The sequence below is a fragment of the Sciurus vulgaris genome, assembly GCF_902686455.1.
Source record: "Sciurus vulgaris genome assembly, chromosome: 3".
In the NCBI taxonomy this organism is placed as follows: Eukaryota; Metazoa; Chordata; class Mammalia; order Rodentia; family Sciuridae; genus Sciurus; species Sciurus vulgaris.
In genome coordinates, this window is record NC_136463.1 from 15,388,106 (window position 1) to 15,415,951 (window position 27,846).

General features: G+C 42.1%; 1 protein-coding gene across 2 annotated transcripts; it reads right to left on the minus strand.

The window, feature by feature from the left end:
- Positions 1–485: 485 nt before the first annotated feature.
- On the minus strand, positions 486–27,082 carry DCAF7 (DDB1 and CUL4 associated factor 7). 2 transcript variants are annotated; one of them, XR_013762652.1, is made up of 8 exons: positions 26,723–27,082; positions 14,181–14,339; positions 13,343–13,454; positions 12,778–12,896; positions 8,760–8,969; positions 7,646–7,763; positions 5,212–5,447; positions 486–558 (listed from the first exon to the last, which is right to left on the minus strand). XR_013762652.1 is itself a non-coding variant. In XM_079132366.1 (7 exons), the coding sequence occupies exons 1-7, from the start codon at positions 26,858–26,860 to the stop codon at positions 5,275–5,277; spliced, it is 1,029 nt and encodes a 342-aa protein (XP_078988492.1). In that variant the 5' UTR covers positions 26,861–27,082; the 3' UTR covers positions 486–5,274. The 2 variants fall into 2 exon arrangements, 1 of the variants encoding a protein (XP_078988492.1); XM_079132366.1 differs by having other exon boundaries at positions 486–5,447.
- Between the last annotated feature and the right edge of the window lie 764 nt (positions 27,083–27,846).

The following is a 27,846-nucleotide window of genomic DNA, read 5'->3' on the forward strand; positions in this document are numbered from 1 at the left end:
ATTCCCTATTTCCAGAGAATTCCTTCAAAATCCCAGTCAGGACTATGGCTTGCTGGCAGAGTGCTTGCCTAGCATGCACAAGGCCCTGATTCAATCCCCAGTGCTGAAAACTAAACAATACAAAACCCAAGTCAGGCGTCCCTCATCTTGCAACCTTCTCTGGCTCCCACCCAGGTACAGGTAATCATCACTTCCTCAGGGCTACTAGTGTGCCTGAACACAGCCCTGTTATTGTAGAACACCACAAACTGTGTGGCTGTCTCCCTTCATAGATTGCAAGCAGTCTGAGGGACACAATGCTTGGCATACAGTAGGTGTTCTATGTTTTGTTAAGAACAAGCAAGTGGCCAAAACGGGATAAAAGGTGATGACCTAGGCTGTCAGATAAGTGTGATAGGCTGGGGTGGAATCCAATCCCCCAACCAGTGTCTCTGAAACGACCAAAAGGGCAAACTGGGAAGAACTGAATTCATCACAAGAAGAAATTCAATCTATACATGTTCAAGTTTTATTACAAAGTATGATGGGCAGAAAATACGGTACTTCTTATACAGGAGGCTGAAACAGAATGAAAGGGTGAAAATTAGGTTTAATGTACTTAGGAAACAAGAACTAAAGTCATAGAAACACTCCACTTTCAAGTGCCATTGAAGTGGCCTTCAGTGGAGACCCTCAGTGTGGTTTCACAGCACAGTGTTAAAATTTTATTACAAGCCCTGTGTACAATCAGTCCTGCGAAAATAATATTTATAAAATAAAAACAGTTACAGTACAGTTCTGTAAGGGGGCAGCTTCCTCTCCATCTGACAAAGGGATGCCACAAAACCTACAGGATAGAGGGAAATTTTAGATATATAACAAGAAAGTAAGTTCAGACATACTAGGCTAATGGGCACAGAAAGACTGGTTAGATAACATTTCAGGGAACAAGAAATCTTCATTTTCTACATAGAGGCTTATACAATCATGCTACAAATTCACACTCAGGTGGGGAGCGAGGCAAAATCACTGACAGAGGGGTCATAAAGTACACAGGAACCAAAGCAAATGATTCATACTGGACTAAAGCAATTCGAAGCTTCAGCTCAACAATTTTCATAACACACCCTATACCACAATCAACCCAAGGTGAGAACTTTTCTTTTAAATAGTAGATGTGATCACAAGTTCGTCTTCACTGGGTTGTCCCAAACGTGGGTGCTTGTTATGTTTTCCAGATGTCACACAAACTGTCACCATCTTCCTTCTGGAGTTCAAACTTTCTTTAGCTTATTTGTTTCTGGTTTCACATACCAGTCCAAGCCTCTTTCAGAAGGCACCTGCATGTTTCCGTATTTAAAAACTGACATCCAGCTAAAGCAGTCCAAAAGGACCTGGCCATCTCATGCAGCCCATATTTGACTTTGACCATTAGCAGCAATGACAACGGTGGGAGGAGAGGGTGAGGTGGGTGAGGTGGGCAAGGCTCTGCAACATAAGACACTCTCAGCAGTGGCGCAGCCAGCACAGAGAAGACAACTCTCAGAAAGCCTGGCCCAGGTTCCCTGTGCTTTGCTCGGCTTAGCTCTCTTCCCAGAAAACTCAACCTAAGCACAATCATGACCCTCCTTCCTCATCCTGGAGTGCAGACAGTAAAGGGAAAAGATTCTACTTCAATCCCCTACTCCAAGGCAGGCAGACCAAAGAGATGTCACATTCTTAAAGCGGGGAAGTAAAGGGCAATCTGGGAAGCCCTCTCATGTTTGGTAAACCCTGCAGTTCCTATATGTCCTTACAGCCTAGGAATCCAGAGTCCAGGCTTTAGCAGGGAGAAAGATCTACAGTGGAAAGGTAAGGGGTAGAAGAAAAAAGAAAAGAAAAAGGAAGGTGGGAAAACGACTGTTTACCACCTCTGTGCAAACCTACAATCAAGAAGAACCGTGGTCTGGAATGGTCACAGGACATCCAATGCTTGTGGATTCTTATAATCCACCAAACATCAGATATGGCTGCCTGCCACAGGGAGGGGCTCCCTCTGACCTGAGCTATCATCCTGTCTCATAGCTACTCATCCTGTCTCACAGCTACCCAGCACCACTGACTGATCCAGGAAGGCAGACTTCAAGTTCAATACTGCTCAGAACCTAAACTGGGTCAGGGGGAAGTTTAACAAGTGTGGGTAGAGCTCTTAGCTGGTCCAGGCTGAGAACAGTCTCATTCCACGGTCACACAACAATCTGAATGCTTCCCTGCTTCAGATCTGAAATGCCCTCTAACATTTCCTCACTTTATCCACAGAAACACCACTTTTTCCCACAACCTAAATTTCCTCCTAAAATTTCAACTACCATAAACACATTGTAAGAGTCTGAATTTTTTTTTGTTCTTCCTGAATCTTAGCCAATTTTCTGAAAGCTGAACCTGATTTTATATGGAATTCTCACCATTATCAAATATCATTCCTCTTTAAGTCCTAACACCTTAGGGCTCGTTCCTCCCTGGAAGGAGAGGGCGCCAACCTCCTGAGTGTAATGCTCAAGGCCTTGAATGCCTTGGAGTCACTGCGTTGAGCAGACCTGGGAAGCAGAGGTACCTGTGGCTCAGCCTGCCAAAAACAAGTCAAAGGGCCATTATCGCAGGTACCCAGAGTCCTCTGTGGCCTCCTAGTAAAGTCCGAGCAACATCTCAAGAAGATCAGGTTAGGAGGCCCTCATTGGCTGTCAGTTTGAGAATCAAAACAAATTAAAGAGATCTACTTTACAAACTAAAACTACAAGACTTTCCACATCCTTAGACTACAGAAATCCCCACCTCAGCCACAAGGCCACATGCCTCATAGGAGGGCAAGAGACAAAATACCAGTAACCTGACAACTGTGTGTGTATGTGTTTGCTAAGGGAAGCAAGAGAGGAGTCTCACTTTTGTCCCAAGTGGGGCACAGAGGAGTAGGGACTGCACTGCAGAGTCTAGGGCTCTGGAAGTCCATAGGGCAACAGGGAAAAAACATCAGAAGTGGGTGGTTTCCTGGGTAACCTCAAAATCTATTTTAACAATTACTGCTAATTAAATTCTTTGAATTACTATTTTTGAGTTCCAGTTAATAAATCTCCTTGCAACTCAGACTTAGAACTCAGTGGAAGATGGGCATGGTGGCATGTGCTTGTAGTCCTCGCCACTTAGAAGGCTGAGTTGGAAATCAGCTTGGACAACATAGCAAGACTCTGTCTTGCAGAGGGAGGGAGGAACTCAGAGGAGAGGCCCCAGCAGGACTAGTCCCTGCTACCACTATGACTTCCTTTGCAGATTCTTTCCACAGAAAGGAACTGGGGGCCTCCTAGGGCAACAGTCTTCAGCTGGACTTGCTACCTTTAGAGGAAGACCCCACAATCACTAGCAAACACAATTAAAAGCAGAGAAGAGGGTCAGCCAAGAACTGCTCACTGTACATATTCAAACTCAGTGCATATCTGGTGGTAAATGCAGGAGAATCAACCTCAAGCAGATGGCCACACAGATCCCCAAATCAGAATGACAAAGTAAGAAAGTCAGAGCAGAAATACCCTGACTAGAAAAGCCTCTCCTGTGGCAAGCCCCTGTATGGTAAAGCTAGCCATGACTTTTAGCATACGACTCTATCAGCTGTGGAAAACAAAGACAACCATGAGTTTAAGGGCCCAGAAGAATCAAGTTGACTTTTATTTTTTGAGCAGGTGAGAGCCTAAGAGGACAAAACCACTGGCCTTTAGGCCTGCTACTCCCCAAATCTCAGACAAGCAACTCAGAAGGTCTAAAAAACCTTCAGGCACTTGATAGAGCCTGATGAGCTAGGTGAACTCTCCCCAGAGCACGTTTCAAACTGTGCCCGCCCTAAGGCTCATCCATAGTTGGAATTACACGACAGCCCCCTCTGTGGAACGCATTCAAGTAACGGAAACAGACATTTGTGGCCTGTAAGTCAACACAGAACTTCAGACTACAAGTCCAATACTGCTAGAAGTTAAACTGGGTGAAGGTGAGTTTGACAGATAAAGGTAGAGCTCTTAGCTGGCTGACCCTGGAGCCTGTGATTCTTTTGTAGCTATTTACTTGATGGCCTGGGATCATCACAGCAGATTAGTCCATCCCTTATGAGCCGCCTGTATTCCCCACTCTAATGATCTTGTTCAAGGTCAGACGCACAGACTGTACTTCTCAGGAAGGTGCTCGTTCAGAGCACTCAATCCAGAGGGGCCAATAACCAATATCCCATCAGGCTCAGGAAGCTCAACAAACCAATACCCAAGTTCAGCTTAGAGATCACACCTGCCTATCACTCAGTTCTGAAATGAAGCAGCCCAGGGCTTATGTTTGGAGGGAAAAACAGACACTGGAACTAGGTACTAGGAACATAATCTCAATTTAGTTTTCCTGAAACAATTCCCCTTTAGCCTGGTCCTCCCAGGTACCTGCCTATCTCAGTTCTAACAAGTGCCCAACAGGTACCAGTGGGGCTGGACACAGGAACTTCAGAGTGTAACAGAGGCCTCCTACATCTGTCCTAGAGTCCAGAAAGCCCTTGAGAAGGGCCAGGCTGAGAAAAGGTTGAGAAGCCAGTGGACTTCAGAGCACCAGGGCAGTGTGAGATTCCTGGTCAGATGTGTGCCACTCAGGCAGTGACTTGGGAAGGTAAACTGCTCATGGGATCAAGGACTCAGTACCTGCTCCAGGCACTGAGGGAAGAGAGAAAGGTACAAAAACAGAGGACTAAGAAACAAAGGAAGAAACCAGGAAGAATGGAATTCTTTTCATAAAAAAATTAGCCTGATAGATAAAAAATATACAAAGTAGAGATTTCTTGAAGACACTGATATCAGGAGAAAAGACAACTTCAAACTGGTATTTGTTCCCACTTAAGTGCTAACATGGATATGGATGGGGAAGACATGAACTACTGCCTTAGGCAGCAAACAGACAAAGACAGCTAGGGCAGATGGATACAAACAGAGCCAGTGCTCATTAACACAACAGCTGACAAACAAATACACAGAAATGTTTAATTAAAGAAGCAAAGGAGAAGAGGAAAGGAGAGAAAATAGTAAAACTCAGCCCTGGGCTGAGGAGGAGCCACATAGCACTGAGTCCGGCACAGAGAGTGACGGGTGACTGGCCGGGAACTCCTAGAGCAGCTTCTGGAAACAGTGGGTGCAAAGCAACAATAGACATACTGGCCACTGGAAACATGTTTCTTCTTACTTGGGGTGGGGCAGAGACAGGAAACACAGAGGCCCCTGCCTCGTGGGTGAGGTGCCACCAACACTACACTCGGAGTATCTCCAGGCAGTTGTTGTAGCAGATGGCAATCCAGTCAGGCTGAGTGGACGCCCACTGCACGTTGTTGATCTCTCCTTCGGCTGTGTAGGCCAGGATAGGATCCTCGATGGCCCGGGGCATTTGCTGGATGTCCCAGATGAGAGCCTGATGGTCATCCGCTAGGGACAAAGAAAGTGAGCAAGCAATGTCACAACTCTGGCAATGGGAAATGAATCACAGTTGACAAAGCAATACCTGTGAGGACAGTTTTAAGACCCCTTTTCATAGATGAGGAAACAGATTCAGAAATGTTAAGGCACTTTCCCAAAGTCAGACAGCTATGCAGTCACTGAGTGACAGAGCGCACATCTAGCCTTTATTCCAGGTCACATACGTCCTCAGGCCCCATGCATACTGCACCAGAGTTAGGACCTTAGATCAGGACTAGATGAGCACCTCTCATTAGGCTCAAGCCTCAGGATAAAAATGATCCCAAAAGATAAAGTCATTTTCAGTCACAACAACATTAGAAAGACCATGTTATCTTTATTTTTCTCCATTTCCTAAGTGATCTGTATTGTGGTTACATTACTTTTTATTTGGTCCTGGGGGCTGAACCCAGGGTGCTTTACCCCTGGAGCTACATCCCCAGTCCTTTTTTTATTTTGAGACCGGGTCTTGCTAAGTTACCAACACTGGTCTCAAATTTGCAATCCTCCTGTCTCAGCCTCCCAAGTTGTGAGATTACAGGCTCATACCTGGCGGTCAAATGAGTTTTATAACGTAAGTAATAAACTCTTAAGCTAAGAGGGGAAAAAAAAGTAATGACTTTCAAAGTCAGCATTCCCTGACTCCATCACCCATCCTGATATGAAAGCCAGTCTTGATATATACAGAATCTGAATAAACTGGACCCTAATAAGATTAGGCCAGCCATGGGCAATACTGGTCTCTTATCAAGTCCATGTAACATGGAAAGAATGTAAAATCCCCTTTCTAGGAGTAGTCCATGTCAAGAGATCTGAGGCACTGCTTTAAACTCTCAATGCATCCAAAGCCCTGAGCTCCTGATCCTTAATGCTCAACAAAGCACTCTTAAGCAACAGCTCTTTCAATGAAAGGGACTCAAAACAAGTGCAGCACACACAATAGCAGGGAGCCAGGCAGAGGCAGCCTGCTGGAGCAGAAGATGGGGCATCTGCCCAAGCCAGTACTACTCTCTATGAATGATGAGTGACACTTTTTTCTTCCTTTTCCCTCCTTATTCACACTACTGGACAAAAAGAGGGCAGTAATGAAGAAGGCAGACCACAATACAGGGCTCAGAAGGTGGCAGCAGGCCCCCAAGTGTTCCTCAAAGAGACTTGAAGGCATAAGCACAGGACCATAATTGAAAAATGCTTCCTACTAGTCAAATTAATACTATGATGGCAGAAAACCACCAATTCACATTGTTTCTTTGGCTACATAGTGAATAAGGTTCATCACAGGGCTAGTAATTAGTAAGGAGAGGAAAAAATATGTTGGAAGGAAGCCTGATGGGCTGGGTGTGGTGGTGCATGCATGAAATCCCAGTGGCTCAGGAGGCTAAGGTAGGAGGATCACAAGTTCAAAGCAACTCAGTGCGTTCCTGTCTCAAAATAAAAAATAAAAAGGGTTGGGGATGTGGCTCAGTGGTTAAGTGCCCGTGGGTTCAATCACACACACACACGCACACACAGAGCCTGATGCATTGGGGAAAAAGAAGACACGCAAACTGTTGTTAAAGGTCACCTATGAAGAGTGGTTCAGAGGTGGAAATGACACAGCAAAGAGAAAAGATGACTTTTACCTTCCTATTATACCTCTGCATTATTTTCATTTTTAATAACAGACTTGCATTATTTCTAGAATTAAAGTTACATTTACAACCAGTGTATTTTTAAGGGGTACTCTTTTTGGTCTGGAAAAATGGTGAAATGGCAACTGTGTAAATCACACAATACTGATCAGGTAAGGTTATGTCCTCTTTAATACATTCAGAGCTCCTGTAGATTTGTTATTGTGAAGTCAGAAAGTCTTGGCCCTCCCCAAGATTCTGTTACATCTAAGAGGGATGCCTCTTCTTGAATCTGAGTTTTCTGTGTGAGCCTAGTTTCCCAGGGGACAGTTTGAGGCACAGGCCCATTTCTAATACACAAGGTCATTAATGTATGGATGATGCTCAGACCTCCACCAAGGGTACAAGATGATCTGGAAGTATGGGAAGGCTCCAGAGTGAGTTACTTTGTATACATCTCTTGAAACTATCCCTGGGAAACAATAATTACATTCCTAAGGACTCAGGAGTGGCAGGTTTCCTCACTAACCCTTGTTAATTTCTTCCCATCAGGATTACCTGCAGTGCAGATGTGGCAGGATGAATGTGGGGCCCAAGCAATGCCATTGACACATGCTCGGTGGTTGTTTAACCTGGCAACAGGTGTGCAGGGAACTCGGACATCCAGAATCACCACCTGTAGAAATACAAGTAAAATGCCCAGAAACTGCAGGGTGTGAAAGAAAACAAGCAAAACACATTACACATACAATTTCTTTTTTTTTTTTAAACATAACCTGTTCATTTGTGGATTTAAAGAATATTAAATGCAGAATTTCCTGAGGGTTGATGAATAAGAAAATAAAGAACATGAGTTGTTTATAGTCCCTATCTTGAACAACAGGCCTTTAGACTGACAGGGAAGGGGAAAAGGAGGAGTAGACAACATAACTTTGGATGACCAAGGGCCAGTACGTGCTTAATTTTTTTTTTTTTTTTTTTTTTCTCTTTGCAATACTGGGGATTGTACCCCGGGTTATGTGCATCCTAGGCAAGAGCTCTACTACTAAGCTATACTGTGGCCCCTGGTAGGTGCCTGCAGTAAGAATTCTGTGCATCTCAACTGGGCAAAATGAGAGCCTCACCAAATCCGGACCTGAAATGTAAGAACTCTGAGGCATTCGCTTCACAAAACCAAGGTTAACTACTGCATCATCTCCACCCACAATTCACTCCTTTATCAAGTCACTGTCATTTCTACATCTGCTTGCTGAGGTGGATGGGGAAAAGTGCCTGTTTTTCACTCAGCCCAATAAACACAAATGATTTGGTTTGCTCTTTAGATACTGCTTGTTTTGGCTCCAACCCCAATTCTTCAAGTTTGCAGAAAATCTTAACATAAAGTCCTTGTTCTTGATCTTGGCATTATTAACATTTTGTGTAGGATGATACTTTGTTGGGAACTGTCCTGTGCATTATATGGTGTTTAGGAGTATCCCTGGTTTCTACCCACTAAATGCCAGAAGCACTAACTGCCTCCCACTGTGTGTGACAAGCAAAACGTTCTCCAAATATTTCCAAAGATCACCTGGGTGCAAAATTACCACCAGCTGAGAACCAGTCTTCTAAAATTATGCTAAGAAGTGATGGAGTTAGGTGACAGCGCCTACATAAGCCTGCATGTTATGCTCACCTCCATTCCGTCCATGGCCATGGTGGCCAGATAGTTAGGGTCCTGCTTGTTCCAGCAGAGGCGAAGCAGTGGGTGATGCTGTGGATCTTCATAAATGATGGTGCTGTGTTCCAGATGGCGCAGGTCAAACATACGCACTGAGCCATCGGCACCCACAGAGGCAAACATATCCCTGCCACCCCCAGCTCGGCTAAACGCAATATCATACACCTGTTGGTGAGTACAAAACTTCAGTCAGATTCAGATCTGTCACTTCCTTTTCCTATATCAGGGAAATGTGTCAGTTCATGTGAACCCCACCTCAAAACACAAAAGCAGATAAATGAACCCATATCATGTCTGTGAGTACTGGAACCCCAGAGCTCTGGCACCAATGGCTCTCCTTTCCAAGTCCTGACTTCTAAGTCTTCTTTCTCCAACACTTGTGATGAAACAAAAGGCATATCCCTGGTAATCACCACGGTACAAATAACTCTGAGCAAGCATTCTATATACATAGGCTCAGTGGAAATCAGAGCCAGTGGTTGTTTTCCATCACACTCCAAGACTGAGACACTTATTTCCTGAGTTCTGGTGGCTTTCACTTGTATGAAATGACAGAAAGGTCCATGACCACATTATGGTTAAGATCATGAATGTGAGAAGTGGAAGCCAGCCCTCCCGTGGCCACTTAACAGCCGAAAAGCTGGTTCTGCTATGAAACCTGGACTTGAGATTTGCAGAAAGAGGTAACAGCAATTTTGAATCATGGGAGGCTCAAGTGTTCCTATATTCACAAGGGTTTAGGATCACTCTCTTGCCCTAGGACATGTTGTTTCTTCTCTTAGAGGGCTTATATTCATAAATGAATGAATATAGGTTTTCAAACATTGTTTTTTCTGCATTTATAATATGCTACAAACATTGTATATCACTAATATCTCTGAGGAAACAGAGAACTTTGGAGCAATGGAGAACTTTGAAGAAAGAGAGGGACTAAGGGAGACAGACAAAGCCAGTGCCAGACGAATGGACAGACAGAAAACCAAATGCCAAATGAAACCAACCTTCCACAGTCAAGGATAACAATGACAGCTGACTTCTGGGGGGACATGGGTGGAATTTCTCACTAGACACTGCAGCTCCTGCCCTCCTAAGGTTCTGCCTACTGAGAGACATTGCCAAATGAGTATCTATTTCTATCCAGCCTCCAGCCTCCTAAGTTCCTTTTTTCCTGGCTGACTGTGAAGAAATTATGCTTTTCCTTCTATGGCAGGGAGTAAGTGGTTCAAAAGGTACCTGGATCAGTCATCAATAGGAGGTACTCAGGCCTGACACACCTGACACATCAAGGTTTTGTCAAGTGCTGTTCAGCTACTTTAGGGCAGCCTCATTTAGCAGTATGTGTGTGCTATGGTGTCAGCTCGGGTGCCAACAAAGTGTCATCTTTGGGACAGAGACACAGGTGCCCAGGAACAGTAAGGCTCAGTGCACAAAACTCTCTCAGTTTTAAGTGATTGTTTCTTCATCCATTCTCCCCCTGAATGGTTCATCAGAAACAAAGGAACAAAAAACTTCCCAATATACCAAACCTTCCTCTACTATGATTCACCAGGCAGCCACAAAGCCTCCCAAACAAAATTTTTTTTTTACACAGACTGCATTTTGATTCATTGTACACAAGTGGGGAACAATTTTTTGTTTCTATGGTTGTACATGATGTAGATTCACACCATTTGTGTAATCATACATGTACATAGGGTAACAATGTCTGTCTCATTCCACCATCTCCCCCTCTCCTCCCCTAGCAAACAAGTCTTTATTTAGAGAGAGAGGTGGACTGAGAGAAAGCAAAGGTTCTAAAAGGTATTCCTGTTTCTTTCACAGCCACATCTTTGGGTTCCATCCATCAAGGCCAGGGCAGTGGGCCAGGGCCTGTTTGCTAAGATCCATTCCTGGTTCTACCCAGCTGCTCCTCTCTGTACCATAGGGATCTGATTCCTACAGGTTGAGTTTGGCAGTCCCCAGTCTGTGGGCTGTTTCTAACTGGTTCAACCATGGGAAGCCCTATGGGAAATGGATGGTGGAAAGTAGAGAAGCTGAGTACTTTTTCCTCCTCTCCCTGGTCTCAGAAACATTTCTGCCTGGTAAACCCAGTAACCCTGCCTCCTTCTTTGGCACCTTTGATATACAGGCAATGTCAGCTTCCTACTACTCTTAGCTTCTCAGTTATTCACTTCTGCCTATGTAGGTTCTCAGCTCCAACAGTATCTATGTAAGCAACCTCCTGGCTTAAGTCCTTCCAATTCAACTATCAGAGTAATTCCCATCTCTGGGTTGGATCTAACAGAGAACAGTGGGTGAGGCTGTCACATAACTAAAATGCAGCACTGTTCCACATGATGGCCAAGAGGGTTTCCAGAAGTTCTTCACTGGTCCTTTCTGCAGGACAAACTCTTCAAGTAGTCTTTGTAACAAATCTTATACTTAGGAGTACAGAAGCCTGAAGAACAATCCCTTACTAAAAATGATAACCTGATTGCCACCTTCCTAGTCTCTTGACAACCTCAAGTTTCTGGCATACTGTTAAGGCATATTTTTTTCCCCTTTTGGCCAGACTGGGGACTGATTGCAGGGCCTCACCTGACATTCTTTTTTTCCTGTACAAATATTAATACCCCTAGCTATGTAGGTAAGGGAGAAAAGGAAACATGACCTCCAGGAAATGAGATAGGAGCATGGAATGGCTCTGGAAAGAAAACTTTATGACCATTTCCTCAAATCATCAAAGGAATGCTTTGACTAAAACACAATCACCAATAGCTTTTCTGACAGATTAAAAGTACAAAAATTAATAAAACCTTTTTAGACAAAAAATTGAAAATGAGGTTGGTCTATCAAGCCTGCCTCTCTTCCCTCCAAAAAAAAAAAAAAAAAAGCTATCATGTTTTGAGGCAAGTATTACTCTAAGATTATTTTTAATCATATCAGTTTCCAGTGTGTCTATAAGGGACTTCGTTGTTAAAAAAGAAAAAAAGAAAAGAAAAAAGAAAAAAAACTTTTTGGGAGGCTGAGGCTGGAGGATCCAAAGTTTGAGGCCACCCTGGGAAACATAGTTGGCACCCTGTTTCAAACAAAAAGGGCTGGATATAGCATAGTGTTGGAGCACTTGCCTGGCATATATAGGGTCCTAGATTCAATCCCTAGTACCAAGGTAAGGGGGAACCCCCAAAACCCCAGCAACCTCTGGCATGAAAAGAAAAATGATGAAACTATCCTAAGTCATTCATATCAGTCAAAAAACGCATTAGTTGTTGGGCATGGTGGTGCATGCCTGTAATTCCAGCAGCTTGGGAGGCTGAAGCAAGAGGATCCACAAGTTTGAGGCCAGCCTCAACAATTTAGCAAGGCCCTAAGCAACTTACAGAGGCCTTGACTCAAAATAAAAAATAAATAAATAAAAAGGGCTGGGAGCCAGGTGCAGTGCTGCATACCTGTAATCCCAGCAGCTCAGGAGGCTGAGGCAGGAGGATCCAGAGTTCAAAGCCAACCATGGCAAAAGCGAGGTGCTAAGCAACTCAGTGAGACCCTGTCTCCAAATAAATACAATAGGGCTAAGGATGTGGCTCAATGGTGGAGTGTCCCTGAGTTCAATCCCCGGGACTAACTCCCTCAAAAAAAAGTAGTGGGGATGTGACTCTGTGGTTAAGCATCTCTTGGTTCAATCTCTAATACCAAAAGAAAAAAAACAAAAGCATTAGTTCACAACACAGCTGCTGTTTTGAGACATTACTGTTTTTTGTTTTTTTTTTTTTTTGCGGTACTGGGGATCGAACTCAGGGCCTTGTGCTTGTGAGGCAAGCACTCTACCAGCTGAGCTATCTCCCCAACCCGACATTACTGTTTTTAATTTGGACAAGAAGTATGTTGGCATCATGATTTTTTATGTCACAAGTACAACAGTGAGAGAACAGCCTGACATCTCACATACAGGCAGAGAACACAACTGAGGAAAGAAGAAAAGGAAAAGTGTCATTACCTCTTTGTCATGGGCGATCAGTTGGGTCTTCACATGGCCAGACACAAGATTCACTCGCCCCAGCACCTGCCCTGTCTCCAGTCCCCAGATGGTGCAAGTCGTATCAATGCTTGAGGTACCTACGAACACCATTTCAAGTTAGAGGCTGCCAGGAGTGAGGTTCCACAGCACAGTTCCCTCCTGTTCATCTGCTTGGCCCAGGGACAACATGCCACAAACACTTTCTTAGCACAGGGAGGGTCAAGTACAAAATTATTACTTCGGGACCTTAGATTTTAATGAGAGACAAGATATACACACACGGAAAGCTCAACCCCACATGAGGAATTAATAACTACATTCTATATTTAGCCTACTTCTTGGCCTGTTTTAGGATAATGTACTTAAAAATTGGCCTGGTAAGGGTATAACTCAGTGTTACATCATTTGCCTACAGTGCACAAGGCCCTGGGTTCTATCCCCAGCACTGAAAAAATGAAGCAAAAAACTGGCACAGTGTTATACATGAGAATACGTAGTATCTTTGCTTTTTCAAACTGGACTATCTGCTCCCTAATTCCTTTACCTAAAAGATAAGGATCCACCTCATTCCAGTCAAAGGAGGTCAGGGGGGCACAGAAATCTGAGTTCTTATTATTGTTTAGCAAACATTCCAGTCTGGTCTCTGTTTCTCCAACCTAAAGGGGGCAGAAAAAAAAAAAAAAAAAATCAACCAGTCTTATCTTCACCAAAAAAAAAAAAAAAAAAAAAACATGTTTAGATAGTATTTTAGTATATCTAAGACATGAGGGAAAACATTTTCATCATAAAGAGTAAAAAAACCCAGAGAAACTCCCTGAACGTCACATTGTTTCAAACTTTCTCCTCTGTCCAGCTTTGCTTTCTAAATTTTTCTTCCCTGAATCTTTCCAGAGGGGTCTTCTTACCTTGCTCTACCCAGAATCTTGGCACCTTACCTGCTGGATACAATGCCCAAGGTTACTGAGGATGCTGCTGATGGTGAGCTCAGCAAAGGGGCAGGAGCGTTCCAAGATCCACTCACATCATTTATTAGACTCAATGGCCTGGTACTTGGTTTAGTTCACTCAAAACTATCTTAATTGTCAATAGAATAAGAAGTCCCAAGAGCGCCAACACCCACTGAAGGCTTTCCAAGTCACATCAGGTTAATTAACTAAGCCTCAGGTTTCCAGGGCTGACTACAGCCAGCAGCAAGACTCACGAAATCTTGGCTGGATTTTTTAGAAAATGTGCTGAGCCAAACAATGTCAGGCCAGATAAGCTGCACTTTCTTTTCCCTTACTGCAATGACATTCGCCTCTAACCCATTCTCTGTGATTCCACACAAATAGCTGACAGTGAGAAACCCCATTTGTCTGGCTGCTAATCAAGCATCTGCTTACCCTCCACACTCGGAGATAGTCACCACTTGTCGCCAGTAGGTCTGGATAGACTCCCTTTGTGTCGGGGATCCACATGAGTTTTGTGGTGGGGTACGGATGGTCAAAGGTGTTTCGGCAAATGAACTCCGAACTTTCCTCATCTAAACCAACAAGCTGAACCTGCAACACAACAAAGTGGAGCCATATGAGCTTTTTTTTTTTTTTTTTTTTTTCCTTTCTTCTCTTTCGTTTTTTGGTACTGAAGATTGATCTGAGTGACATTCTACCACTGAATTATATCCCTAGAACTTTTTATTTTGAGACAGGGTCTCACTAAATTGCCCAGGGTGGCCTCAAATTTGTGATTCTTTGGTCTCAGGCTTCCCAGTCTTTGGGATTACCCGTGTGAGCCACCATACCCCAGCCAGCATAAGAATTTGTTTTTTTGGAGCAGTATAAAAAAAATCAGATCCCTGGTCAGCGACAGACGTCTTGATCCTGACTTGACTTAACTCAGAGTCAGAAGTTATTACTGTGAGAGGGCACCTAGACCAGCCTGCGACTAACCCAGAAGTTTCCATTACATTCGACACTGCAAAGCCAGTATTAGAGACAAAGACAAGTTCTCAATACAGGTTCTCTGACTCCAACTCCTACACTCTCTACCCCAAATCACAAAACTACATTATCTGCTCAGCTGGGTGTACATCTTTCCCCAATGTGAAGAAGTGCTTTTGGTTTCCATAATAACTGGAAGTGCTGTGGGCATCTGGTGCTTGGGATCCAGATATCAAACACCTGTGCAGTCTCTTACAGCAAACTGATGTCCCACTAAAAAGTCGACAATGCACAATCATCATCCTTACCCCCCAACTTCAACAATGGTTAGTTACAGGTTAACACATAAGGGTGTGTGAATAAATATTCAGAGTCCAAACCACTGTGACAGGCAAAAAAGTGGGCATCACTGATGAGAAGTCCCACCTGGGTTTTGTTTTTTTTTTTTTTAATCACAGACTTGGTATGTAAAATTTATTCTACAACTTGCTTTTAACAATTTGTCTTAGAATATCTTCCCATGTCTGTACAGATAGTTCCACCTCACTCCTCAAAGCAGATTATGATAAACATGCCATAAATTAACTTTTATTTTGGTTGTATCCCATTGTTTTGTTACTATAAACAGTTTTACAATGAATAAATATCCTTATTCACTTATTTTTGTACATATGTACCAATGTTTTTATTGGATAGCCCTAGAAGTGGTTGTTATATCACATTTTCAATTCTACCAGTCTTCAAAAAGGTTGCTTTCATTTATACTATTAACAGTACATGAGAAATGAGAGTGCTAATTTCCCTGTACCTTTGAAAACACTGAAAATAATCAATTTTTTACAATTGCTAATCTGATGAATGAAAAATGGCCCTTTAACAACATTGTACTATTGCCTACTTTTGAGAAATAATAATTACTATCTGAGAGCATATGAAGGTCATCTCTCTAAGCACTGTGAATGCTTTATGTGAGATACCTCATTTAATCCTCTCAACTATGAAGGAGATACACTTCTAGAAGAGCATGCAGGGTTTAAGTACTTGCCTAAGATTCAGAACATCTATCCAGTTTCCTACAGGATTGTGTACTTTTTTCTTACTGATTTGTAGGAACTCTTATAGATGGTTATTGTGCCTTTATCTCTTAAATGTTTTCTTGGGTAAATTAGCCTGTAAAATTCCAGGGGTTAGTGCCTATTTGGAAGCCTTTGCCTATATTTTCCATTTTTTCCATCATTTCAAAAATTATTGGCAGTACTTGCTTTTCTTTAACACTGTGTGTTTCATCTAGATTTTCAACTGTGCTATGACAAACTGTTCATAGCAATCTTATTCTTTAAACTTCTCTCTCCCTACTCCATATTTCCACTGATGCTCAAAGGAAGGATGTGTTTCTGTCCCTCTTCCCCTTGGAAAGAATATAGGGTGAGGGTCCTATCTTCCATCTCAACCAGTAACTGGCTCCATCCAAGGAGGAAGAAATTGTGAAGTGAAAGAAAAATCCGAGCTGGGCCAGTGCGTGTGTCACCCTGCTAAGCCTGACCACTCTCCCTTAGGTATGCCTCATAGTTCTCTGGCTCACTCTGCTCCTAAGCAAATCAGTCTTCCCAGAATGACTGTGTCCACCCTCTACGCCAGCTTCTCAGAACCTACAACTTCTGAGGGAGATCAAGTTGGATCTGTCCTTGAACTAGAAGTAAAAATGTAGAAAAGTCTCACTTCAACTTCAAGGCCAAAGTGCATTTTTCCACCTTGGTTTATCAGGGAGCAATACCACATTAGAAACAGTTCATCAGTTATTAATAGTAGCTAGGTTTCCCTTTTGACTATTATGATTTGTATATAATTTCTCTGATAAGAAGTTCCCAACCAAAAAGGGGGTGACGGTCAAATTTTAGATACGAATTCTATTCTGAACCCCTTAGCATTATTTTCTCTCTTTCTTGCTCTTTGTGTGTGTGCAGGGCAGGGGGATGCAGTTTACTGGGGACTGAACCAGAGGTCCCTTACCACTGAGCACATCTCCAGTCCTTTTTATTTTGAGATTGGATCATGCTAGTTGTTGAGAGCCTCACTAAATTACTGGGATGGCTTTTGAACTTGTGATACTCCTGACTCAGGTCTTTCCAAGTCACTGGAAATAGAGGCGTGAGCCATCATGCCAGTTGCTTTTACCCTTTATGTGACTTGGGTAAGTGATTTTACCATATCTGATAAATCTCATTTTCCCATGAATTTTGATATGTAGCTTTTTTCCCAGTTAGCAGATTTGTCCTAATTAAAAAAAAATTAAGACATGATCAATAATTTTTATAATTGGGTTATCTTTTATTTTTTATTTTGGGTTATTTATTTATTTATTTTATACTGGGAATTGAACCCAAGAGTGCTTAACTACTGAGCCACATCCCCAGCCCTTTTTATATCTTTATTTGGAGACAGGGTCTTGCTCAAATGCTTAGGGCTTGCTAAGTTGCTAAGGCTGGCCTGGAACTTGTCATCCTCCTGCCTCAGCCTACCAAGTGCTGGGATTACAGGCAAGAGCCACCACGCCTAGCTGGGTTACCTTCTTCTTATTTATTTACAGATGGACACATCTTCTTTATTTTAATTATTTTTATGCAGTACTGAGGATCGAAACCCAGTGCCTCACACACGCTAGGTAAGCGCTCTACCACTAAGCTACAACCCAGTCCTGTGTACCTTTTAAAAACTGCATTTTCTGTTAGATCCAAGTTCCATATACTTATCAAAACAAACTTTTATTTTCTAATCCTCTGGATCCTAAATTTGTTTACTTCATCTAACAATTTAAAAACTGATACAACCTTTAATAATTTATCAAATTCCCCTTACATTTTAAAAGTTTTTGCTTTCAAACAGCAACTCCTGTTAATTCCAGCAACTGGGAGACTGAGGCAGGAGAATCACAAGTTCAAGGCCAGCCCCAGCAACTTAGGAAGGCCCTAAGTAATTTAGGTAGACCTTGTCTCAAATTAAAAAATAAAAAAGGGCTGAGAATGTAGCTCAGTGATAGAGTGCCCTTGGGTTTAATCCCCAGTACCAAAAAGAAAAAAAAAAAAAAAAAAAAAAAAGTTTTGCTTCTTTTAAATGCTATATTTTAGGTAAAGACTTAGAACATTTTATTTATTCTCAGTGGGTTATGTGTGCATGTGTATGTACATGCATGTGCATGCACACTGGTGAGTAAACCCAGAGTTTCAATACTAAGCATGCATTCTAACACTGAGCTACACTTCCAGTCCCTTGTTGGTTGTGATTTTGTGTGTGTGTGTGTGTGGCGCTGCGGATTGAACCCAGGGTCTTATGTATGTGAGGCATGCACTTTCCCAACTGAGCTACATCCCCAGCCCTTGGTTGTGATTTTAACACTGTAAAATATTTCCTTTTGTTCCTTTTTTTTTTTTTTTTGCTTTGAATGTAATTCTTTCTGATGTTAATATTATCAGGTCTAATTCTTACTTATAAAGAGACCTTGCTTTTTGTTGTTACTGTATCGTTCATTCCTTTATTACTCTTTTTAAAAATTTTTTTTGTCAATAGACCTTTTACTTTATTTATTATAATGTGGTGCGAGGATCAAACCCAGGGCCTTCACACATGCCAGGCAAGCACTCCACCACTGAGCCACAGCTCCAGTCCTCTTTATTACTTTTAAATTGTACTATGATTTAATTTTTATTACTGTTAACTTTTTTACTAGTTATATTTACAAAAGCTACAATATTGGAAAGGCACAAAAGCAACAACAGTAAAATTAAGGTCCTACACCCTAGCTTCCCTTCCTGGGAAATCAATATTCCCCATTTCTTGTGTACCCCTTCCATGTATGAGCATATTGGGTGTGCACGTGGAAGTATGCATTTTTTTTTTACATGAATAGTTTGTAAAATGCTATTCTGCACATTGTTTTCTTCACTCAAAAGTTTTTTAAAAGGGGTTGGGGGAAGGGGAAAAAATAACAGAATGAATCAAACAACATTGCCCTATGTAAATTTATGATTTTAATTAAAAAAAAAGCTTTTAAAAGTTCCATATTAGTACATGTAAAGCTAATCTATTCTTTTACTAGCTGCATGAATGTACCTTAATTTATTCAACTATTTCTTTTAATATTGTCTTATTTTGACTACAAATACGCTAATATGAAAATCCTTGCACATAAGTCGTTTGAACTATGAGAGCATAACTGCAGGATGAATTTCCACAAAATGAAACTACAGGATTGAAGGTAAGTCCATTTTAAATTTTGATATCAACTGCTGAGAAACTACATATACACTCAATGTGTGTTACTATAAAGTTTTTGATTTTCCTTTATCTAGCTGAAACTATTCTTATGAGGTTCAGCTCTACATATATTTAAGAATCATTTATATATCCTTTTCTGAGAACTATTGATATTTGTTTCCCTTTTCTATTGGGTCACTGGGTCATGACTTGTTGATCTTTTAAGAGATGTGTGTGTGTACAATGTTACATGTAGTTTTTCAATGTATCACTTATTTTTTGACTTTGTGGAGTTAGTTGGTTTGCCAAAATATTTTATTTTCCATACAGTATCATTCATTCCTACTTTTTACTTTCCCAAACCAACATTACAAAATATTCCATGTTTTATAGTTGTATATTCACATTTTTTTATTCATCTGGAATTCTGGTACAAGGTTTACATCTGGTGTTTTTTCCCCCAGTCTCAATGCCACTGATTAAAAAACCTTTTTCATCACCCATATTGCACCATCTTTTGCACAAACCAAATTTCTTTATGAATTCTGAGTTCATTTCTGGACTCTCTTCTGTTCATTCGTTAGTCCTTATAGTAGTACCAAACTATCTTAATTACTACAGCTTTATAGATTATTTTAACATCTTGGTGGTTAATGCCCTGCTCCTTCATTGTTCTTCCTTTTCTGAAGTTTTCTGACAATGTGTGCATGCTTATAAAATACATGTGTAAAATAATCAGTTTACCCTGGTTCTAAAAAAATTGTGGTATTTTTAACATATTAAGTTTATGGACATGGATATTGATGCTAAGCTTTCCTATCCAAAACAGAATATACCTTTTCATTTTTCAAGACTTGCTTCATGTTCATCAGCATTATTTTTTCCATATAACCTTACAGATGCTCAAGTATACTCCCAGGTACTTACAGTACAACACAATCTACAATATTTATAGATCTGTACATTACATTACTTCATTGCCTTCTGTCATCAAATGTGGTTAGCCTAACATCTCCCCCCCCCTTTTTTTTTTTAAGTAGTTGTAGATGAACACGTCTTTGTTTTATTTATTTATCTTTTTATGTGGTGCTGAAGAGCAAACCCAGGGCCTCACACATGCCAGGCAAGTGCTCTACCACTGAGCCACAATCCCAGCCCCTCTTCCCCTCCTAAAGAGGACTTGATCATTTGGCCTAGATGTCCAAAGAATTCTTTCTTCATTCTTACAGTGCAGAAATTTTCCTAGGAAATGTTTCAGTGCCAACTGTTTTGTGAGAATTTTTTCTTGAGACACAGTATGAACTCATCACTTCAAATCTCTCTCTAAATTCTTTAACTATGTATTTGAGCTTTTGGTTTTATTTCTTCAGGGACATCACATCTAAGCTAGATCTTTCTTTTCCACACTTATTACATTCTAATGGCTAACTTCTCTCATTTAAAAAAAATTGTCTTCCTTATTCTTTTCTATTTTTGACAGCTTATACTTAAATATTGTTTCAATGTTGCTTTGAATCCTGTGATAATTTTAGCTTTCTCTTCTACTACTTTCTGTGCTCTGCCAGTTCCATTTTCTCCTGTCACTGTGCCTTATTTTACTTAATCTATTGTATCTCTGCTCAGTTTTGTACTTTTTAAGTGCTCTGAATTCAGTGGTAAGACTGGCCATTATTTTTCAGCTGAAGTGAAACACCTGACCAGGTGTTTCCACTTGTCCCTCCTTTCTTACAGTATCTTTCTATAGCTTTCATACTGGTTCCTTTTCAATGAGACAGGTTCTTCCCAGATGATTTGAAGGAGGCTCCGGGGGAGGAAGGCCAGGGCCATGGTCCAAGTTAGCAAAACACGAGAAGCCTTTTCAACTGCTCGGCCAACAGACAAGTGAGGCGTCGCCACGTTGTTCACAGTTCTGCCCCTTCCATCTGCCTCACAGAAGAGGTAGCACACCAATATGTCTCTTTGTACAGCTTAGCTCCCTTCTCATCCAAGGTGTCAATAACAGTCTGGTGAAGTTCCTGCTGTCAGCCTATGCACCCTCTTTTCACTGTCCCAAAAGATTGATTCTGTCCATCAAAACCTATTTTGGAGAACTGTAGCTGTTCTGAGTTTGGAATCTGCAATCACAGATTTCTGCAGCCACTGCACTCCTTTCTCAGTATCTTCCTATAGCCGTTAACCTTCCTTACATACTGTAGAAGCATAAGGAAATCTAAACCTGACTTTCATCATCTTATGGTTGACACTTAAGTCTTTTTCTCTGACTTCTCCACACTCTTCCCTGTCCTCCTGCTAAGCTTCTTCTGTCACTTATCTCCAATGCCCTTCTGCAACCATGTTCTATAACACTACCCAACATGGGAAATGAAAGGAATGTCCCTAAAGAGAAAAGGCTGTGAAGCAGGATCATTTTACTCAGGTTTTTGGGTAGTTTTTTTTGTTGTTGTTGCTGGTTTTTTTGTTTTTCTGTTTTTTTAAGCACTGGAGATTGAACCCAGGACCCTGAGCATGCTAGGCAAGCATTCAACCCCTGGACTACCTCGCCAGCCCCAACTCTTTTTGAAAAATATTTTTAGTTGTAGATGAACACAATACCTTTATTTATTTTTACGTGGTGCTGAGGTTTAAACCCAGTGCCTCATACATACAAGGCAAATGTTCCACCACTGAGCTACAATCCCAGCCTCCCAGCCTTCCCCAACTCTTTTTTTTTTGGTGTGTGTGTGTGATGCTGGGATTGAACCCAGGGCCAGTGCATGCAGGGCAAACACTCTACCAACTGAGCTATATCCCCATCCACTCCCCAAACTCATTTTTAAACTAAATACTACTGTCTGACTGGGTACAATAGCACCTACCTATAATCCCAGTTACTCAGGAGACTGAGGCAGGATGATTGACAAGTTGGAGATCAGCTTCTGCAATTTAGCAAGACCCTGGCTCAAAATAAAAAAGGGCTGGGGATATAGCTCAGGGGTAAAGTTTTTCTGGGTTCAATCCACAGTACTGCAAAGTAAATAAATAATTACTGTCTGATGTCTTCTACAGAGCAAATAGGGAATATAAAATACCCTTGAAAGCATGATCACATCTTCACTTTCACAAATAACATAAATTATACATTATTCATACCTGTTTTCTTTTTTTAAGTATCATGTCCACTACCTTGTTTGTTATTATAAGCTCTTGGAGGAAAATGGATGTAATACTTTAATACACGCACAGCACAAAACACAAAGGAATGTATGTGTGTAAAGTCTGAAACAAGATTCCAAGTTATCCAGTTCAACACAACTCCAGTCACTGCACCATTTCCCCAAAATTGCTAACATAACCAAAATGAGCTACAGCAACAGTCTGAGGGTATAAACCAGCTTTTCCTGGTCTTCACCATTTGTCCTCCCTTCAAACCCATTCCTGATACTTACTCTGGGGCAGTGCCCACAGATGCCTATGACCTGCCCTATCAAACTTTAAGATGCATTCTGGTACCGCAGCCCTTTGGTTCCTGGCTCAGAGACTGACCCATCAGTCCCAGCAGCAAGGTCTCAGGCAGGCCAGACTACCTCCAGGAGAAATTCAGCTTTGCTCAATCACTGCATCTCCAGTAAGTCTGGTGAAAAAGGTTAGAGCAAAATGCAATATATTCAGTAGTCTCATGGGAATTAGTTCTTTCACTGACTAGAAAAATAAAGGAGGAAGTTAAAACCAGAAGAGTTTTACATTTTAAATTCCCTTGCTGACGGCAGACCAGGGCCTGGCAGAACAGGGTAAATTTCTAAATATCTGTCAAAATTACTAAAACACATTCTTTTCATTGCTGCCAATCTCTCATCTGCCAATAAAGGCAACAGAAGTTTTCTTCTGTGCCTAAAACACATGTGAACACGTACACACTTGTTCAATTAATGAGTAAATGAACAAGACTGCTGATGGGCTGCCGCAAATACTGAGAGAGGAAATATCATATACCAGAGTCAAGTGTACCAAATATATAAAGTAACTTTGTATTTAAAATCTCAGGGGAAGCAACACAGATTAAATTTTAAGAGCACACATGGTAAGTTAATTAAATATTAGGGCAAAATAAGTCCCAACCACTCTTCCAACTTTATTCAAAACCAATTCTGAAACATGTACCTAAGAGAACACAACCCCAAGAACTGCCACCCTTTTTTTCCCTATAAAATAAGGAAAAAACCACCTGCCTATACCAGATACTGTAAAAACTCCAGGAGAAACGCCAACTTCTTATATCAGAGTTACTGTGGGCAAGCCAGGTAGAACAAGAGAACATGGGCTTAAATAGCACACTATGCTACCAGGAGTCTGCTACACAAAGTTGGAAGACCAAAAAATGGGCAGAGATCAGGAACCTTTCTCCTAGGTCTTTAAAAAGCAGGGAATGAACATAATGATGCTTTGTAGTACCTTTCTGATATAATAGTTCAAATTATCCAACATCCATATAATTCTCCTTGAACATATTTCAATTATAGATACTGTAATGATGATGATTAAAAAATAGCTAACATCCAGAACTAAAAAAAAAAAAAAAAAAAAAAAAAATAGCTAACATTTCCATATGGCTTACTCCATGCCAGGCAGAGTTCCTAAATCCACTACACACATTAACTCACTTAATCTTCCAAATTTATAAGGTAATAAAATGAACTTACTACCCTCCTTTTGCAGATAGGAAAATGAGGCTTTTGCCCAAAGGCCACAAAAAACTGGGAAGCAGTGGGATTAAGATCTCAACTTATGGGGCCAGGGGTATAGCTCTGTGATAAAGCACTTGCTAGAAGCTCAAGGCCTTGGTTTTGATCCCTGGTGCACAAAAAAAAAAAAAAAAAAAAGGAAAGAAAAAAAATACAAAATTCTTAAAAACAAAAACAAACAAACAAAAAAACTCAACCCAAACTATCTCAAAAAAGGCTTTTTGGCAGTAGAGTCTTTTCCATGGATGAACTTGGATGGAAGGGCAGAATCAATGTTGAGGAACATGCAGATGCAAAGATTAGATTCCTGCCTCTATTTAGCAAATGCCAAAGTAACTCTTTGGCCCACTGTGTCCGTTAACTTCTGGGATGGAGCCCAAGAATGTACAAATCCCTCAGTGGATTCTCATATACCATAATTTAGAGAACCACTGCTCCAACACCAAAAAAGATTATAAAACACAACAACCACCCCTGTGACAAGGTTTCTTTAACACTTAGTCCAAGAACCAGTGCTTTAAGATGGAATTTACTGCCTACCAGCCCCCAGACACAGATCTTTATTGCAGGGTTTCTTAACTTCGGGTTCATGAACTTGTACTGGAAATTACATCCTTATGTTCACTAACTTCTAGGTGACATTTAGTATTTTAGTTACAAACGAAGGCAGCTACACCTAGCAGTATGAGTAGCTATGACTTTGTTGTCAACAGAATCACTGTGTTTTTTTCCTATCATATTACAGGTGTTAAACATCTTGAAATGCTGTTTATCCTCAACACTACTTCAAAATTATGGTAATTAAACTGAATGGTATAATTTAAGAGTTGATTTCAAGGTACATACTGCTATATCACCAGTTTTAAAAATGTTTTTGATATTTGGTAGTTTGATTTAATTGGTTTCTTTTTGGACTCCTATGTGTTTATGCATTTGAAAACAATTATAAGAAGTGTTCTGTTGGCATCAGCTTTCAAGTGTGCTCTTCACAGTATGCATGCATGTGCACACATGCACACAGAAGGAAAGAACCCTAATAGGTAGAAGCACAAAAATATTTTAAAGACTCTGCATCATGTGAGTGAATTAAGGTATAGTTAACTAAGTTGAGCATGGTGATATACACCTTATCTCAAAATAAAACAAAAAGGGCTCGGGGTGTGGCTCAGTGGTAGAGGGCTTCTATGTTCAATCTCCAGTACCAAAAAAAAAAAAAAGATCTTTTTCATGGCTTATTCTGTTAATGTTGGGATTGTTGGTCTGCATGCTGCCCATGTGCCTGGCATAAAGAAGGAACTCCATGCTGTTGCTAAACCAAAGAACAAACTTTGGGACAGAGTTCCTGCAACTGAAGTTTGACATCAGTTACTCCACTGACTTCATCAGTAGCCTAGGTGTGACTTAGTTTCTCCTCTCAGAAATGGACTACGGCTGACCCAATGACTCTGAAAGAACTTAAAAGAAAAACACATTGATTTGTGTGAAAAGATCCCAGCCTCTTGAAAGACACATTATAATGTATTTTTTATACCTTTATTTTTATTTACTTATTTCTATGTGGTGCTGAGGATAAAACCCATGCTAGGCAAGCACTCTACCACTGAGCTACAACCCCAGTATCCTTAGGCAACAGTTCTAGTGGTCTTAATGTTATTAATGCAGTGTCCACATCAGGACCTTGAATTCCATTCCAGTCCTGCTGTGTGAGAAAGAGACATCAGAGAAAAGAAAACAAACTGTCTTGCTTGGACAAGGGTAGATCCATGGATACTCCCTGGGATTTGTTAACTTTTTGAGTATGTGTACTGTCTAGGCACTGAGAGTCCATCCCTTTTATCCTTTTCTCAGAGATTCCAAAGAAGTTAGGACCTACTCCAGAGAAACAGATGTGTTCCTGACAAAATAAACAAACTTAAAATATTCAAATGTATTTTACAGGAATTTCATGTGTAAAACGGAACCCACAGCAAATTATGGATCACACATAATAATACGGGTCTGTGCAACAGCTTAGAGCTAATCAGGACAAAACCCTAGATTACTGGCTTTTTTCGCTGTACCCAACATATTACTGTCTACAGTTTGACTCTTAAATCTGATGTTCACAGAAGTAAGCAGGAATACAGGCTTTCAACACAACTAGCCAAAGCTTCCAGTTGTTCTGACCACTATCAATAACAACTTTTACTCTAATACAATAAAAGGAAGATTATTAAGAGGTAAAGAAAACTCTTCCCAACAACTTTCAAAAAATACATTTACCCTGAACTGTCAGTTAGCTTAAAAGCTTCCCCCTTCTACCAGTGCTTCATGAAGGAGTCGCAAATCCACGGATGTCCAGCAACACTTACTTCTAAAGGTTGCAAACGAGCACAAAAGGGGCTAAGATTAGGTCAAATGTCATCTTTCTCTATTCAGAAACAATGGCAGGATCATGATACATGCCAAGATTTCCAAAAGAGATCGCTGTGATGACGTCGGACATCAGAAAGCAACAGGCAATAAAAGGCAGACCTGGCAAAAGGGACCGGAATCCAGGAGTGGTATTTGGGAGGAGGGGGAGTACGGGGCGGGGAAACCCGTTTAATAAACAGTCTTAACAGAAATCTAGTGTAGCCAGCAGAGCACGACCACTATTGGAAACGCCTGCGTTTTCCTTCACAGCCATCACTACTTCTGCCCTCCCCCACCCCGAACTGAAGCAATGCGGCAGGAGTGGGGGGAAATGAGAGGAATAAATGGGGTAGCTTTGGGGTAAAAACTAGGGTTTGAGACCTGTTACCTACACGCAATACCAATCTGCCTCGGACAAGTTACAGCACGGTGCCTCAGTTTCCCCACTACACGTTCTGAAATGTTGCCAGAATCAAAGGTGACCAGTTCGAAAGCCCAAGCACAGGGGCAGACACTGAGGAACCGCTCCATGACGCTAAAGCATGTCCGCAGGAGGGTTCTAGGGTCGAGGCTCCAGCCCGGAAAGAGCGCTCCCGGGGCCCGCTTCCCGTCAGCTGGGTTCCGAGCCCCGGCCCGGCCCACCTTGTTGTTGTATTCCTCCACGAAGCTGCCCAGCGCCAGGCGAAAGCGCTTGTCTGGCCGCACGCTCCAGTTCATTGCGTAGACGGTCCAGGGCGCTTCATACTTGTAGATCTCCTTCCGTTTGCCGTGAAGGGACATCGTGGCCGCCGGGCCGCAGACCGGGCTGCGGCTGGTGGGGTACAAGTCGGGCGGGGAGCCGGGCCTGGGACGCAGGGGTCCGAAGGGAGGCGGGGCGGGCAGGAACGGCCTAGCCCGGAAGAGGGGCAGCGGCTACAAACAACGACGGCCGGGCCCGATCCCCAGTTTCAAACCTGCTTCGGCACCGACAACAACCACCTTCCGTTTGAGATGCCGCCCCGCCCTCCCGGAACGGAAGCCACGCGACCCCCGCAGCAACGCTGGCCGTTGGCTGCCTGACACGTCCTTTCGAAGCTATTCCTTCTTCTCATTGGTTATTGCGGCCGTAGTGTTCGAAATCTCCTCACTATTGGCGCAAATGTTTGTCATTCTGGCTACTCGATAGGCCCAATTCCTGGAGGCAGATGCTTTCGCTGCCGCAAAAGTCATTGGCTGACCAAGACATCAGTCAAACAGAAACAGGCGCAGTGCGGGCGCAAGGGGGCGTGTGTGGCCTGTGGGCGAGCCTGCCGAGCAGGGGGCCTTCAAGTTCTAGGCCAAGTCTCTGAGAATGAGCCCTCTTGTGTGACCTGCCCTGTCTTCCCCCCCTGCTGATGTTATTCTGAGCGACCTCTTCAGGCTGTCGAGTAAAATAAAAATTCTGCCTTAATGGAGGACCTACTGCTTGTCGTCGCACTGAGTTCGGAGGCCCGGCAGCCTGGCGTGCGCCAAACCGAAACCACCTTCGCTCCCCACTGGTCCCAAGGACATTTAACACGGAAACTATTATCCTGGGACCCCAAGAACAGGCCGCAGACAAGCAGATGTGATAGTGCTAGGTCAGTTTGAAAGGGGCCTTCTCTCGCTGTCCTGCAGAATCCAGAAATGCTCCCTAATTCTAAGGTTGGTTTTCCGGGTGCAATGACCCAACCAGCTTGGCTCAAAATTTTTGTCAGTTCCTGGTCCTGTTTCTTCCCCTCCGTGGGTCCCAAGGCAAATGCTAATCC

Bases quoted from the DNA above. Each gene is read 5' to 3' on its own strand.
- DCAF7 (XM_079132366.1), bottom strand. From the start codon at position 26,860: ATGTCCCTTCACGGCAAACGGAAGGAGATCTACAAGTATGAAGCGCCC. The intron at 13,455-14,180 runs GTAAGCAGATGC...TGCCCCCTTTAG, and splicing joins ACTATCTCCGAGTGTGGAGG to GTTGGAGAAACAGAGACCAG. The intron at 7,764-8,759 runs GTGAGCATAACA...GTATTTCTACAG, and splicing joins TGGCCATGGACGGAATGGAG to GTGGTGATTCTGGATGTCCG.